Source organism: Mustelus asterias, chromosome 7 (genome assembly GCF_964213995.1).
Source record: "Mustelus asterias chromosome 7, sMusAst1.hap1.1, whole genome shotgun sequence".
Lineage (NCBI taxonomy): Eukaryota > Metazoa > Chordata > Chondrichthyes > Carcharhiniformes > Triakidae > Mustelus > Mustelus asterias.
Window position 1 is genome coordinate 85,040,972 of NC_135807.1, and position 17,492 is coordinate 85,058,463.

Sequence of the window (17,492 nt, forward strand, 5' to 3'; positions counted from 1 at the left end):
TTAACAGAGGGTTATACCTGCAAATGGCCTTCGTCACATCTGTTTTGTTAATGTAATCATCCAAACCAGCTCTTGGATATGTTGTTCTTTTACCTCAACTAGGGATTTCCCAAAGCAGCCAAGGATGGGCAATAAATACAGCGTCCCAAAATTGTCCTGGTGGGAGATGGAGATTAGATGTCCATGGTGAAAAGCAGACAATTAGCACCAGGAAATTGAAAACTGTTGAAGTGACAGAGGGTATTGGAAGATTCGTGGATATAGGTGGAAAGAGACTGGATGAGACAAGAGAAAATAGAGTTGAGATAAGAAGAAATAAGTCCAGTGGGGTAGGAACAGGTTGAAATGATAGGTTTACCAGGACAGTCCTGTTTGTAGATCTCGGGAAGGAGGTAGAAGTATGGATATGGAGTCAATTAATTTGGAAGCCATTAGGAAGATCTCCAAAGATGAGATGAGATAAATTACAGTCCTGGAAGCAATGGCTTGATATTTGGTGGTAGGATCACAGACCAGAGGGTAATAGGAAGTGTTGCTGTTCTGCTTCTGCGGAGCAAAAGTTAGTTCATCAGAGAACAACTGCAAAACCTTTGGCAAGTTTTGACGACAGTCATTTATTTTACTTCTCCAACAATGCTGAAAAAAAAGTGGGTAATCTGTAGAGGTATACATTTTGTTTCAACATGCCACCCAACTAAAAGGTGGCAGACTTAAGTTCAAAGATCGCCATCAATTGAATACACTCATCTTAGTTGGCAAAGAATGAACACAAGAATAAGTAATTGAGATGCGAATGAAAAATTTCCAAGATAATTCTTGATAAACAAGTTAATTTTAAACTATTTCATATGTAGTCATCCCAGACAAATGGACTGAAAGAATAGACTGAAAAGAATGGACTGAGCTTTGACAAAGGGTCATCTGGACTCGAAACGGCAGCTCTTTTTTCTCTTTACAGATGCTGCCAGACCTGCTGAGATTTTCCAGCATTTTCTCTTTTGGTTTCAGATTCCAGCATCCGCTGTAATTTGCTTTTATGAAAGAATAAAGGAGTGAGCCCTTTTAGGTGCCCTCAAAAAAATGTATGTCACTTAATATTTTTCAAAATCAGCACCAATTTGCAATTCTTAAGCTTTTGTGAATAAAATGATCCTGAGAACGTTAGTATTTATTTTCTTCATCTTTACCGAAATGATTCATTTTACTGGCAATAAACAGGTAATATGATGAAAATAATTAATTTTTAACTAATAAACCATTGATTTTATAATTAGAATCATATCTTAAAAATGGTAGTTTAAAATGAACTATAATATGTTTCACAATTGACACTAAGTTACTTACTCTCCATCTACTGCTGGTCTTCTGCACACACAATGAAACTTTCCGCCGAAGTCAATATAAAGGTCTTCACCCACGATATGGAAGATTTTACCAATTACTACTTTGTCTTTGGAAGGGCCCATCTGTGTCAGAGGAGAGTGCCTCAATAACGATGCAAATGAGTCCACTTTCTGCGAAGTCACCTAAAAGAAAACATTAAGGCATTTAAAAAATATATATTGGAGCCTCGTTATTATTGCAACTCCAACTTAATCTACTCTTTCAAATCATACTTTGTCTATGTAGCTAATTCCAACAAAAATAAATTAGACTTGATTTTGCAGTAGGAGTAATGATCACAAAACTGTCAGCAAATGCTTTCGCCACTCCTCAGAAACTGACAGCAACTTCCAGAATCTGCACGGGTCCCGTCAAATGTAGAAATCGAAGAGGTGCTTTCAATGATCCCTATACTTCTCAAAAGGATCCTCTGATGAAATGCCCCAATGAACTGATAAGAACTTGCCTTATGTTATTAAATTTGCTGTAAAAGCCTTTTAAAAAGTTGCGCATCATTGAATGAGATACAAGTTTTTTTTATTAGTGTCACAATTGGCCTTCATTAACACTGCAATCAAGTTACTATGAAAATCCCCTAGTTGCCACACTCCGGCACCTATTCGGGCACACTGAGGGAGAATTTAGCATGGCCAATGCAGCTAACCTGCACGTCTTTCGGACTAACAGGGTTTTCAACAACGTACTAAGTTCATAATAACTGCTAAACAGCCTCATTTCTCCTGATAAACTAATTTTATATTTGTGCAATTTAAAATATCTCCATCATGGAAAAGGATCATCAAAAGGATCCAACCATCTGAAGAGTCAGCAGGCAACACATCCAACTGGACTCCAGCTGACCCGCTATTTTACACTCAAATCAGCATTGATTGTCAGGAGGTGGGACTTATGCTCTCACTTGGGAGAAAGGCCCACCTTGGAGAGCTGCCAACCAATCTGATTATCCGGCAGCTCTCCAGTCTCTGCAGCAACAGCAAGGAACTGTATCAGAGAGCCCGAGACCCAGTCTGGGAACCGAGGAAAAGGCAAGTGTCATGGGCCCCAGGGCTGGCAGGGTAAGGAAGGTTTGGAGGAGTCATTAATTTGGGGGAGGGGTGGGGGCTGCAGAGAGATCTGGAGATCACCAGGCCTTTGGGAAGGAGGCATACCCAGAGGGAATCCCATTCCTGCAATTTCATGCTCCCCCCACCCCAAAAAACCCATCATTAGGGAGGAGTTTAAAATTCTGGCACACATTTTTTTTTGTTTGATATTTCAGCTTTTAGTTTATCTCCCAATCATTGACTTTGCTCTCCAGTAAATCTTAATTAAAGAAAGTCAGTGGATTTCATCTCCTGCTTTGCTGTTCGTGAAAATATTTCAATGTGATTGGCTATCTATCCTGTTTGATTACATCACTGTTGCTGGGTGCCTGGAATCCCCACGGCTTGGCGTTGGATTCAAACTGATGTCAGGAAATGAGAAATCTATGCCCATTAGACCTCTGTGAGCAATTTTCTTTGAGGCCAGCGGTAAGTACCATCACTTAACCACTGACTGTGAACCTCAGGCCAAAAATGGAACTAAAGATTTAATTGTTTAATCCTGCTGCCACTAAGAAAGCAGCCTGAGCAATGGTTTTCAACTCTTTTGAGTGAATATCCTATTCCATCAAGAGAGAGAAGACACCAATGTGACAAGCTGAAAGGCATCCTTCTATCCTGCAACTATTCTATGTTCCTGTCAGGGTCAGGAAACTCCCAGGAATCCTTTCTATTCCAATTCCAAAAATAATGTTAACAAGACAAATTATTGGAATACAGCAAGAAAAACAAGGACTGCAACTGCAAAAAATTAAGTTGGGGAAGAGACTGGCTAAAATCCAACTGCCTTGGAGAATCTTTGAATTCTCTCATCGTCTCCTTATGAACCAAGATGACCAATGTTATGAGCTAGAGAAATAAAGACTTCCGCAAATCTTCACAGAATAATCATTCCTATAAAGTGTCCCACAACTCTATTTTAAACGTAAAAAATCTTTGTTCAATCAAAGTCAGTCCTGGAAAAGCAGTCAGTAAGCATTTGTTTGTCTCAAACGCTTCTTTAAACACCTGTGGTAATCTTCCTCGAAAATAAGCTAAATCTTGGCAAATTTCTGGCTTTAACATCCAACTCTGGTAACAATTATCATTTAATAGCTGTAATTTACCGCATATAGCAAATGCTTTTTCTTTTGTACCTTACTCTAATTGTGCTGGATTGCTAGTCTGATAATCTAAATAGGCAGTGAGAAGCCAGCAATACTGTGGAGTTATACTGCAGGCTAAGCATGATTGTGAACTGCACACTACCCAGTAGGAGTGAGCTTTATGTATTCACAGTTGCTTACATACATGTACAGAGCTTTGCACCAACTTTATTTTTAATTGTGAAAATGCCAGCGAGACTTTGCACTCTCTCATCATTAAGAAGATTGCAGTAAGTTTATAAAGTTCTCAAGTCCAACAAATCACCCAAGCATCTTTTCCTAAAATTCTGACTTCAGTGAACACTGGAGTTGTGCTACAAAAACAGCCAGGTTCAAGAAACAGCAACTTATATTTGTACTGCACCTTTAATGTAATGAAACATCCTCAGGTGCTTCACAGGAGTTTTATAAAACAAAATTTGACACCATGCTAGATAAGCAGAAATTTGATCATATGATCAAAAACTTGGTAAATGGGGTAGGTTTTAAGTTGTGTCTTACACTTCACAATAAATAACACTTGGTTAATTATAATTGAAAGTGTTTAATAACTTTTATTCTCTAATGATCAACGACAAAACAGAGTACTAAAAATGATCCATGCTGTAGTGTAGCTGGAACTGAAGTTACTCGGTTTTTGCTCAATATACTCACAGCATCACCCAATGGTCAAAAGTACAACCACACACATGCTGGGATCACTAGAAAACGGGCAGACCAAACTATCTAACGTAAAAAGTACTAATGGTTAAAGGATAGAAGTTAGCTTTAATGGGAACAGTCAAAAACATTTCACACAACACTTCGAAATAACTTGCCATTTTTATCAAACCTGATGTCTTTAAGTATTCAAATATTCCAAGTCCTAACATAAACAGCATTGACATCAATTTAATGGTACAGTATAGAAATGCACCAAACAAGATTCACAATACCTACTTCAATCCATTTGTCTCGTGTTTTGTGCAGTCTATTGCTATGCAAAAGAATTTTTTTTCTGACAACATAAATTAGATAGCTTATTGCATTTATTATGTTTTTCTATTTACAAACAGATTATATTTGAGAGAAGCGTTTGTCAAATATGACAGGATAGCTTCTCAAGTTTTCCTTTTAATCCCACGCGGACTGCTTGAATCACTCAGTGGAGCTAAAAGGGGATAAAGATTCAATGATGAGCAAGAATTGGAGGGAAAAAGAAAACTTGCTCTTTTCATAACTGTCCGGGCATCATCTGTTCAAGATTATACTGTATAAGATGTGTAAATTTCTCAAATACAAGAAAGATGAAATATTAATATTTTTGACAAAGCTGAGTTACAAAGGGTCATCTAGACTCAAAACATCAGCTCTTCTCTCCTTACAGATGCTGCCAGACCTGCTGAGATTTTCCAGCATTTTCTCTTTTGATTTCTGCTTATATTTCATTCTCCCAATCTTCAGCTGATCAATACAATGGAATGTTCATAATGCTAATACACGATGTCAAAGAATTCCCTTCACTGGCACTGTCATCTCTGATGTGGAGATGCCAATGTTGGACTAGGGTAAGCACAGTAAGAAGTCTCACAACACCAGGTTAAGGTCCAACAGGTTTATTTGGTAGCACAAGTTTTCAGAGTGTCGCTCTTTCTTCAGGTGAGTGAGGAGTTGTGTTCACAAACAGGGTATATATAGACACAAACTCAATTTAAGATAATGGTTGGAATGGGAGTCTTTACAGGTAATCAAGTCTTAAAGGCACAGACAATGTGAGTGGAGAGAGGAGGTTAAGCAGAGGTTAAAGAGATGTGTATTGTCTCCAGCCAGGACAGTTAGTGAGGTTCTGCAAGCTCAGGCAAGTCGTGGGGGTTACAGATAGTGTGATATGAACCCAAGATCCCAGTTGAGGCCGTCCTCATGTGTGCGGAACTTGGCTATCAGTTTCTGCTCAGCGATTCTGCGTTGTCGTGAAGGCTGCCTTGGAGAATGCTTACCCGAAGATCAGAGGCTGAATGCCCGTGACTGCTGAAGTGTTCCCCGACAGGAAGAGAATACTCCTGCCTGGTGATTGTCGAGCGGTGTTCATTCAGCCGTTGTCGTAGCGTCTGCATGGTCTCCCCAATGTACCATGCCTCGGGACATCCTTTGCTGCAGCGTGTCAGGTAGACAACATTGGCCGAATTGCAAGAGTATGTACCGTGTACCTGGTGGATGGTGTTCTCATGTGAGATGATGGCATCCGTGTCGATGATCCGGCACGTCTTGCAGAGGTTGCTGTGGCAGGGTTGTGTGGTGCCATGGTCACTGTTCTCCTGAAGGCTGGGTAGTTTGCTGCAACAATGGTCTGTTTGAGGTTGTGTGGTTGTTTGAAGGCAAGTAGGGGTGTGGGGATGGCCTTGGCGAGATGTTCGTCTTCATCGATGACATGTTGAAGGTCCTGGAGACGATGTCGTAGCTTCTCCACTCCAGGAAGTACTGGACGACGAAGGGTACTCTGTCCACCGTGTCCTGTGTTTGTCTTCCGAGGAGATCGGTGCGCTTTTTCGCTGTGGCGCGTCGGAATTGTCGATTGATGAGTCGAGCGCCATATCCTGTTCTTATGAGGGCGTCTTTCAGCGTCTGTAGGTGTCTGTTGCGATCCTCCTCATCTGAACAGATCATGTGTATATGGAGGGCTTGTCCGTAGGGGATGGTTTCTTTAACGTGTTTAGGGTGGAAGCTGGAGAACTGGAGGTTATCTGTGGGCTTGCAATACAGTGAGGTGCTGAGGTGACCGTCCTTAATGGAGATGCGTGTGTCCAAGAATGCAACCGATTCCGGAGAGTAGTCCATGGTAAGCCTGATCGTGGGATGGAACTTGTTGATGTTACAATATAGTTCTTTCAGTGATTGTTCGCCATGAGTCCAAAGAAAGAAAATGTCATCGATGTATCTAGTGTCAAGCGTCGGTTGAAGGTCCTGTGCAATAAAGAGGTCTTGTTCGAACCTGTGCATGAAGATGTTGGCATACTGAGGTGCGAATTTGGTCCCCATGGCTATTCTGTGTGTCTGGATAAAGAACTGGTTGTTGAAGACATTGTGGTCCAGGATGAGTTGTAGAATTGCATCTGGAGATTGGCAGTTGTCGGCGTTGCATACTGAGGCAGTTGTAGCTGTTGTTGTGGGGGATGCTGGTATAGAGTGCCGAGACATCCATTGTGACGAGGTTCAACTGCTCCATGTGTGCTGAGTTTCTGTAGGAAGTGCGTAGTGTCGCGACAGAAGATGGGGGTTCTTTGTACAATGGGTTTCAGGATGCCCTCGACGTAGCTGAAAAGGTTCTCACACAGAGTCCCATTGCCTGATACGATGGAACAGCCGGGTGTTTTGGCCTTGTGTATCTTCAGGAGGCAGCAGAGATCTCCAACGCAGAGAGTACGTGGGATGAGAGCACGGAGGGTGCTCTGAAGGTCCGGATCAAAGGTGAAGACGAACATCTCGCCAAGGCCACCCCCACACTCCAACTTCTTGCCTTCAAACAACCGCACAACCTCAAACAGACCATTGTCCACAGCAAACTACCCAGCCTTCAGGAGAACAGTGACCACGACACCACACAATCCTGGCATAGCAACCTCTGCAAGACGTGCCGGATCATCGACATGGATGACATCTCACATGAGAACACCAGATTCTCCACCAGATACATGGTACATCCTCTTGCGACTTGGCTAACGTTGTCTACCTGACAAGCTGCAGCAAAGGATGTCCCGAGGTATGGTACATTGGGGAGATCATGAAGATGCTACGACAACGGATGAATGAACACTGCTCGACAATCACCAGGCAGGAGTGTTCTCTTCCTGTCGGGGAACACTTCAGCAGTCACAGGCATTCAGCCTCTGATCTTCGGGTAAACGTTCTCCAAAGTGGCCTTCACATCACACGACAGCACAGAGTCGCTGAGCAGAAACTGATAGCCAAGTTCCACACACATGAAGACAGCCTCAACCGGGATCTTGGGTTCATGGCACACTATCTGTAACCCCCCACGACTTGCCTGGGCTTGCAGAATCTCACTAACTGCCCTGGATGGAGACAATACACATCTCTTTAACCTGTGCTTAACCCACTCTCCACTCACATTGTCTGTACCTTTAAGACTTTATTACCTGTAAAGACTCGCATTCCAACCATTATCATGTAAACTGAGTTTGTGTCTATATGTGCCCTGTTTGTGAACACAACTCCTCACTCACCTGAAGAAGGAGCGACACTCCCAAAGCTTGTGCTACCAAATAAATCTGTTGGACTTTAACCTGGTGTTGTGAGACTTCTTACTGTCATCCCTCACATTGATAAGCATATAAAACACACATTTAAAAAAGGAAAAAAAGGCTTTTATTTACAATGACATTCACACATTAAGGGTGTCCCAAAGCTGTTTACAACCAATCAAGTACTTTTTCTTTTGAAACCACTGTTGTCATGTAGGAAATAACAATTCATGCACAACAAAATTCCCCAAAAAGTAATGTGATGACAACCAAATAAATTGCTTCAATGATGTTTGTTAATAAACATCAACCGGACGTCGGGCAGAACACCATTACCCTCTTCAAATAGTACAATGACATTGTTGTATCCACCCAAGAGAGAAGAAAACATTTCACCCAAAAGACGGCACCTCCAACAATGCAACACACCCTAAGTATTGCATCAGCCTGGATTGCCACTCAAGTCTCTGGAGTGAAACAAATCCACAACCTTCCCACTTGGCCAAGAGTGCTCCAACTGAGTGATAGCCAACACCACATTTAATGGTAACATATTACAACAATCCACATGACAAGTTTTATAAATTGTAGATAATGAAGATGAACAAAAATTATGCCAAATGCATAACTTTGTTATGCAAACAGCTATAAATTTAGAAATCTGAACTTTGACCGACATTCAAACCCAACTGGTTATTTAGAAGAAACTTCTTTAGTTTTAGCTTGGAATGGTAGAGGAAGCACTGAGAAAACAATACAGGTACTGGAATCCTTATCCAGTGTCTGAAAATTGGCCACATTGAAAGCTGGTGCCCTGGGTAGCAATTTAAATAAACCCTTTAACTTTTTCATACTTTATTTACATATTAAAAGTACATGCTAGGCCTGGGATTCAAAATCCCAGATATGGCAGATATGGGCGGCACGGTAGCACAGTGGTTAACACTGCTGCTTCACAGCTCTAGGGTCCTGGGTTCGATTCCCGGTTCGGGTCACTGTCTGTGTGGCGTTTGCACATTCTCCTCGTGTCTGCGTGGGTTTTCTCCGGGTGCTCCGGTTTCCTCCCACAGTCCAAAGATGTGCAGGTTAGGTTGATTGGCCAGGTTAAAAATTGCCCCTTAGAGTCCTGAGATGCGTAGGTTAGAGGGATTAGCAGGTAAATATGTGGGGGTAGGGATTGTGGTCGGTGCAGACTCGATGGGCCGAATGGCCTCCTTCTGCACTGTTGGGTTTCTATGATTTCTATGATATTTGGTCCCGAGCTTCCCGGATACAAGAGTCCAGTACCAGTAGAATACAATGGGGTAGATTTTTGACTTACCACTCAGGCTGTAATATGGCAGAGCATATCATACAGCCTTCCCAAAAACTCTCACATTTGGCATTCCCACAATTTTAATGGAATTAAGTTTTATAAAAGATGGTGATCTTTTCTGGCAGATTTCCACCCATGTGGTGAAGACAAAAATCTATTGCAATACATGGCAAGGAGCAGGGGGGGGGGGGCAGCCTGCTTTTATCCAAGCTCACACTACTCTCGTTTTGTCAAAGAACGGAGCTCTCGAGAGGATAACCAGAATGAGGGTGGGGCTGAGGGGCAGAAATTGATTCTTTTAAAAGTAATCAAAATCTAAGACCTGGGTTCAAGGTGCATTTGCTAATCCTAAAATCACAGACGCAAGAATTAGAGCAGTTTGCCTAATGTTCTGTCCAATGTTGCAATGCCTACACAAGCCAACAGAATATGTTTATATGAATTATTGTACAGCAAGTAAAAAGGCATTTCTTCCACATGAAACAGTAAAATATTTTATGAGACATTCTATGTTTCTCTAATTTTACTTTAGAATACACATCAAGTGAGCAATAAAGGAACAATTGCTCTGAAGTGCTATGCCACAGACTAATAGCATGTGTGGTTGTGGCAATGATTTCCCACACTGATCCCCTCCCAATCTTGATTGTGTCGCCAGTGAAAAACATCAGAGACCAAGAAATTTCCTGGTTTTGGGGAATGGCAAATATAATGCAGTAAAGCCGCTAGTAAAACAGTACACAAAGGAATATTGTAGAAAAGCTTTACTTTTTCATCTCTCTGTGGTTAAAATGTTCTTTTGTCTGCATTAGATTATTGATTTGACTCCTATATTATTAACAGTGCCAGCGGGGTTAAAAATCTTGACTTAATCAAGATGGCCAATCTTTTCAAGAAGGCCCAATGCTAGTTTCTCAGTACAGCTGGGGAGAGACAATAAATGTGACATTGCCAATGTTTCCCATATTTCAAGAAAACTATTTTAAAAATACACATCTGACATGGAAACAGCCACACGAGTGTAAAAGGGGAATTACATGTACAGTAGTGATCTGTGACTGGTTCCAGTTCAAAGAAAATTTTAAGATTCTAACATTGTGTACAGTTTTGGTCACCTAGTTACAGGAAGGATGTAAATAAGATTGAAAGAGTGCAGAGAAGGTTCACAAGGATGTTGCCGGGACTTGAGAAGCGGAGTTACAGAGAGAGATTGAATAGGTTGGGACTTTATTCCCTGGAGCGTAGAAGATTGAGGGGAGATTTGATAGAGGTGTATAAGATTTTGATGGGTATGGATAGAGTGAATGCAAGCAGGCTTTTTCCGCTGAGGCTAGGGGAGAAAAAAACCAGAGGGCATGGGTTAAGGGTGAAAGGAGAAAAGTTTAAAGGGAATATTAGGGGGGGCTTCTTCACGCAGAGAGTGGTGGGAGTGTGGAATGAGCTGCCGGATAAAGTGGTAAATGCGGGGTCACTTTTAACGTTTAAGAAAAACTTGGACGGGTTCATGGATGAGAGGAGTGTGGAGGGATATGGTCCAAGTGCAGGTTAGTGGGACTAGGCATAAAATGGTTCGGCACAGACAAGGAGGGCCAAAAGGCCTGTTTCTGAGCTGTAATTTTCTATGGTTCTATTGACTGCCGGGATATCTAAATGCACCAGTTCATTGGTATCCTTGATGGCCTGATGGGCACTGTATAATCGCCAATAATGCTGACTCCATGATGTAGGGAAGGTCATAATGAAGGAGCTAAATATGGTTGGGGTGAGAATATTTCAGTGACAAATTCCTACAATGTAGTACTCCAGGCACTTTAAAGACTGACTTTCAATAACAGCAACTAACTTCTTTTGTGTCAGCTATGGCTCAAGCCATTGGTGGATTTTGCTCTTAACCAACATTGACTTCAAGTTTTACAGGATCCTTAGTTCAAAATTCTCTTTTCTGGCACTCAGCTCTTCCATCCAGGTCTGGATTAAAGTTGTATAAGGCCTGGAGCCAAGCGGATCTAGAGGGACCCAAACTAAGCAGCAGCAAACAGAATATTGGTGTTACTTGATGGCATTGATGATAACTCCTTCCATCATTTTCCTGATAAAGAGAAGCAGGCTAGTAGCACAGTGATTGACTCGCTAGATTTGTTCTGCTTTTTTAAAGAGAATTTACCTGAGCAATTTTGCACATCACTTATATCATGGCTGCACTACAATTGTTTGGCTCAAGGGACAAGTAGTTCTGTTGTGTCTATAGTATTAGAGCTATACTCTGTAAATTCACTGTTTCGTATTAAATTTTGTTCACGTGTCTGTCCTATATTTAATGGCTTAAATCTCAGAGTATATGTTAAATCCATCTTCCAAAGACAAAGAGAATCATAAGGTGGCATAAATACATTTTAGTTAGTTGGTGTATAAAGGTTCTCTGATCAATTCCTAAACATTCTGTTAACCTACATAGTGGGCATTTTAGTGCACTCTTTGGGTTATAAAGGAAGAGCATTTCCACTTACAGGAATGGTTGGTGTTGCAATGGATGCCAGCTTGTGGGGGAGAGGTGGTGGTTGGTGGAGATAATAAATTTGCATTTTAGTTTTTCTAAAGTCTCCATCTTGTTTAAGACGAATGATGAAATATCAACTTTTAGATTGCAATCCATACTGTTACGAAAGGTAAGTCAACTTGTGCCTAAAGTGGACAATTATACAATTAAGTGATCTACCAGGAAATAAATGACTTGCTGGCTAAATAAATTATGAAGCCACAGTCAAAGTTATTTTTGACCCAGAAATGGAGACTTTGTGTCAAATAAAAAACCATAATTGCTCTTGAGGGAGTGCAGAGGAGATTTACAAGAATGTTGCCAGGGCTTGAGAATTGTAGTTACAAGGAGAAATTAGATAGGCTAGGGTTATTTTCATTAGACTAGAGGAAGCTAAGGGGTGATCTAATTGAGGTGTACAAAATTATAGGGGACCTAGATAGTGTAGATAGGAAAGACTTGTTTCCCCACGCTGAGGGGTCAATTATCTGGGGGCATAGATTGAAGGTAGAATAATTAGAGGGGACATGAGGAAAAGCTTTTTCACCAAGAGGAGGAGGGGGGTCTGGAATTCACTGCCAAAGTTGAGGTAGAAATGTTCAACTCATTTTAAAAAGGTACCGGGATCTGCATCTAAAGTATTGCAATCTGCAGGACTATAGACCAGGTGGCAAGTAGGATCAAAATAAGTGACTAGTTAATTTTCTCTTTTTTGTCCAGTGTAGATCCGGCTGAATGGCTTCTTTCTGCACCATAACCTTTCTATGGTTCCAAGTAAACTCAGCAATTTTAATAAGCATACAATTAAATTATACTATAGGTAGCTTTATAAATTTTAAAAATAGTTCACTTTGTAGCTTCTTAGAATTAATAAGGCAAGGCTCTCTGTATAAGAAAATCAAAAATATAATTTCAAACATACAATTTAATAACCCCCAGATTTTAAAAACAAATTTTATCAAATAATATTAAAAGAGTTATGGCGAGAAAGATGTTGCAATAATGTTCCACTATTGGTACCTTGATCATATGCTTTGTAGATACTATCCATTAAAAATCTTGAGCACAGTTTGGCCTTCTTGCAAGTCTAACACTTACAACCCATAATGCTTTTTCTGTCATGTTCAAAGCTCATTGTTATGTTTGCCTCGAATTAAAAACTGAGTTCCCAATTTGTACCTTTTGTATTCTCCACAGCACATCTTCCCAAGGGGTTTAAAGCATGCCACTTATCTGATACTTTCTCTGCTTATGAATTGGTACCCAGTTCCTTACATTGCCTCTCAACACTTCCAACTGCTGGTGGCCCTTAATCTCTCAACTCTCTCTCTGCCTCTAACCCCCATCACTCTCTTCTCCTGTCCTGATTCCCCCACCCACTGTTCTCTCCCAATCACATAAATGCCCTATTGATACATTTTTGATTATGACCCCAGAATTGGCTCTCAATTATTTTATAAAATACTGAACCTTAAATCACAACAATCAGTTCTCAAAAACTACAAAATGGTGGCTTTTTATAGGAGTGGGAAGAGGTGTCTAACAACAACTTTCTCGTCATCGAGCAAGGATACACACGCAAGTAACTTTAGACTGTCCTTGTTAGCATACCTAACCCATAGCTTCAGAATCTTGACTCCCTCAATGTTCAGGAAACAAAACTGCTTTCCCAATCATAACAGATCCTGTGTCTTTTTCCTATACTATATTCCTGCATCCTGAAATCACACCCTATCAAACCAGTTCACCTGTTGCTCCATATGCAGGCCTCCAGTGCTTCTACACCCGAGAATATTGTCTCAGTTCCCAAGCCCCCACAGCCAGAGTTCCTGGATCCTGCCAGAGAGCTCACAGACCAAAACACCACTCTTCCCACTCACCCCACCTTCAAAAACCTTTCCTTAGTACTGCCACATCTTGCAAAGCTCTCCACAATCTTCCACCATCTTGATGTTCCGGAACTAAAAGGTCACTCTTTACAACTGCCTCACCCTAGCACAATATGCTGCCATCTTTCCTAATACTCTCATGTTCTGAAGCTCTACTTTCTAAGACTTATCACCTGTGAACATGCCAGAGGTGATTTGCCAGGAACTCAAATATGCCTTGGTCATATAACAACAAAATTACAGTTTATGAATTAAATATGGTTAGCATTTACAATAAAACTGCTATTGTGAAGACAACAACCCAGCTGAGATTCAATAATAACAAGTCATTAAATGTTTGGAGATTCCAAATCTTAAATACAGAAAATTTCAAGATTGACAAATGCGCCACCTGCGACATCTCCCATCTTTTCAGAGACACCTTATATACTCAAGCAGAAAAAAATTAGTTACTTGGTAGTACGGAACTTGAATATTGCTGAAAAATGGGTGATATTGTCAAAGTTTTTCACCTTGCACTCATCAGGGCAGACACGATAAAACCAGATTTCAAAGGGAACAATAATTAAGACAGCATGAGAAAGAGTATGCGGAGTGGTTGACATATGGACTCTGATTGGTCACAGTGTTGCCATGGAGAATGCGCAAGAGAACAATTATCCCCCAAGATATTGTTTAATTTCCAAAAAGCAAGTCAGCTCTGATTTTTCAAGGCATTGCCATGGAGAATGCACCAAGGAACCATTATACCCCACACTTCTGTTTATTTGAAAAAGACGCAATGCCTGGAAATATTCTGTTCGCAGTGGGCAGGGCCCTGTGTATGAGCATGTGTTGCTTCCAGCAAGCTTAAGCGAGTCTCAATGCAAGCACAACTAACAATCTTAAATTGGTTGTTAGCGTAATTCTTAGCATACTCGGGATTGTTCAGTACCATCCAATCATGCAATCACATCTAACTTCAGCCACTATGTTCAGTTTTGCAAGCACAGACTGGTTGAGTATAATCAGTACCCTGTTTGGAACAGCCAAGGAGACCATGCTGTTTAATATGATGCACCTGTCAATTATGTATAGCCTACATACCTGCATAGCAGCAGCACAAATTTATATACCACATTACTAATTTGTGTGGTAGACAGAATGTCTCTTTGGCTTGTCGGTAGCATCCTGTTACTGGATAATACCACACGTGTTGCTACAGCATAGTGGGCAACATCAGTAAGTAGGTTCACAACACCAGGTTAAAGTCCAACAGGTTTATTTGTTAGCATCATCAGGTAAGTGAAAAGTTCAGTTCACAAACAGGGCATATATAGACACAAACTCAATTACAAAATAATGGTTGGAATGCGAGTCTTAACAGGTAATCAAGTCTTTTCAGGTGCAGACAATGTGAGTGGAGAGAGGGTTAAGCACAGGTTAAAGACGTGTGAATTGTCTCCAGCCGGGACAGTTAGTGAGATTTTGCAAGCCCAGGCAAGTCATGGGGAGGTTACAGATAGTATGACATAAAACATAGAACAGTACAGGCCCTTCGGCCCTCGATGTTGTGCCAAGCTTTGTCCGAAACCAAGATCAAGCTATCCCACTCCCTATCATTCTGGTGTGCTCCATGTGCCTATCCAATAACCGCTTGAAAGTTCCTAAAGTGTCCGACTCCACTATCACAGCAGGCAGTCCATTTCAGACCCAACCACTCTCCGAGTAAAGAACCTACCTCGGACATCCCTCCTATATCTCCCACCATGAACCTTATAGTTATGCCGCCTAGTAACAGCGACATCCACCCGAGGAAATAGTCTCTGAACATCCACTCTATCTATCCCCCCTCATCATCTTATAAACCTCTATTAAGTCGCCTCTCATCCTCCTCCGCTCGAAAGAGAAAAGCCTTCGCTCCCTCAACCTTTCCTCAAGACCTACCCTCCAAACCAGGCAGCATCCTGGTAAATCTCCTTTGCACTCTCTCCAATGCTTCCACATCCTTCTTATAGTGAGGTGACCAGAACTGCACACAATATTCCAAATGTGGTCGCACCAAGGTCCTGTACAGTTGCAGCATAACCCCACGGCTCTTAAACTCAAACCCCGTTAATAAACGCTAACACACTATAGGCCTTCTTCACGGCTCTATCCACTTGAGTGGCAACCTTCAAAGATCTGTGGATATGAACCCCAAGATCTCTCTGTTAGTCCACATTCCTCAGAACCCTGCCATTAACCCTGTAATCCGCATTCAAATTTGTCCTACCAAAATGAATCACCTCGCACTTATCAGGGTTAAACTCCATCTGCCATTTTTCGGCCCAGCTCTGCATCCTATCAATGTCTCTTTGCAGCCTACAACAGCCCTCCACCTCATCCACTACTCCACCAATCTTGGTGTCATCCGCAAATTTACTGACCCACCCTTCAGCCCCCTCCTCCAAGTCATTGATAAAAATCACAAATAGCAGAGGACCCAGCACTGATCCCTGTGGTACACCGCTGGTAACTGGTCTCCAGTCTGAAAATTTTCCATCCACCACCGCCCTCTGTCTTCTATGAGATAGCCAGTTACTTATCCAATCAGCCAAATTTCCCTCTATCCCACACCTCCTTACTTTCTTCATGAGCCGACCATGGGGAACCTTATCAAACGCCTTACTAAAATCCATGTGTATGACATCAACTGCTCTACCTTCATCTACACACTTAGTTACCTCCTCAAAGAATTTAATCAAATTTGTGAGGCAAGACTTCCCCTTCACTGAACCCAAGATCCTGGTCGAGGCCTTCCTCGTGTGTGCGGAACTTGGTTTTCAGTTTCTGCTCAGCGACTCTGCGTTGTAGTGCGTCGTGAAGGCCACTTTGGAGAACGCTTACCCGAAGATCGGAGGCTGAATGCACGTGATTGCTGAAGTGTTCCCCGACAGGAAGGGAACACTCCTGCTTGGTGATTGTCGAGCGGTGTCCATTCATTCATTGGTTGTAGCGTGTGCATGGTCTCGCCAATGTACCATACCTCGGGACATCCTTTCTTGCAGCGTATTTGGTAGACAATGTTGGCCAAGTCACAAGAGTAGGTACTGTGTATCTGATGGGTGGTGTTCTCACGTGAGATGTTGGCATGCGTGTCGATGATCCGGCACGTCTTGCAGAGGTTGCTGTGGCAGGGTTGTGTGGTGTCATGATCACTGTTCTCCTGAAGGCAGTTTGCTGTGTACAATGATCTGTTTGAGGTTGCGCGGTTGTTTGAAGTAGTGGAGGTGGGATGGTCTTGGCGAGATGTTCATCTTGATCAATGACATGTTGAAGGCTCCGGAGATGTCGTAGCTTGTACGCAATTGTACTCAGCAAACTACCCAGCCTTCAGGAGAACAGTGACCACGATACCACACAACCCTGCCACAGCAATCTCTGCAAGACATGCCGGATCATCGACACGGATGCCATCATCTCATGTGAGAACACCATCCATCAGGTACACAGTACACACTCTTGTGACTCGGCCAACCTTGTCTACCTGATATGCTGCAGGAAAGGATGTCCCGAGGCTTGGTACACTGGTGAGACCATGCAGACGCTACGACAACGAATGAATGGACACAGCTCGACAATCACCAGGCAGGAGTGTTCTCTTCCTGTTGGGGAACACTTCAGCAGTCACGGGCATTCGGGTAAGCGTTCTCCAAGGTGGCCTTCACAACACACGACAGTGCAGAATTGCCGAGCAGAAACTGATAGCCAAGTTCCGCACACATGAGGACGGCCTCAACCGGGATCTTGGGTTCATGTCACACTATCTGTAACCCCCACGACTTGGCTGGGCTTACAAAACCTCACTAAATGTCCTGGCTGGAGACAGTACACATCTCTTTAATCTGTGCTTAACCCTTTC

General features: G+C 42.1%; 1 protein-coding gene across 1 annotated transcript in view; it reads right to left on the bottom strand.

The window, feature by feature from the left end:
* Positions 1-17,492, bottom strand: part of LOC144495827 (tumor protein D52-like) — a 191,103-nt gene that overhangs the window by 61,219 nt on the left and 112,392 nt on the right. The window contains exon 6 of the mRNA XM_078216366.1: positions 1,345-1,526. Coding sequence (XP_078072492.1) covers positions 1,345-1,526 — 182 coding nt within the window. The remainder of the gene's footprint in view (positions 1-1,344; positions 1,527-17,492) is intronic.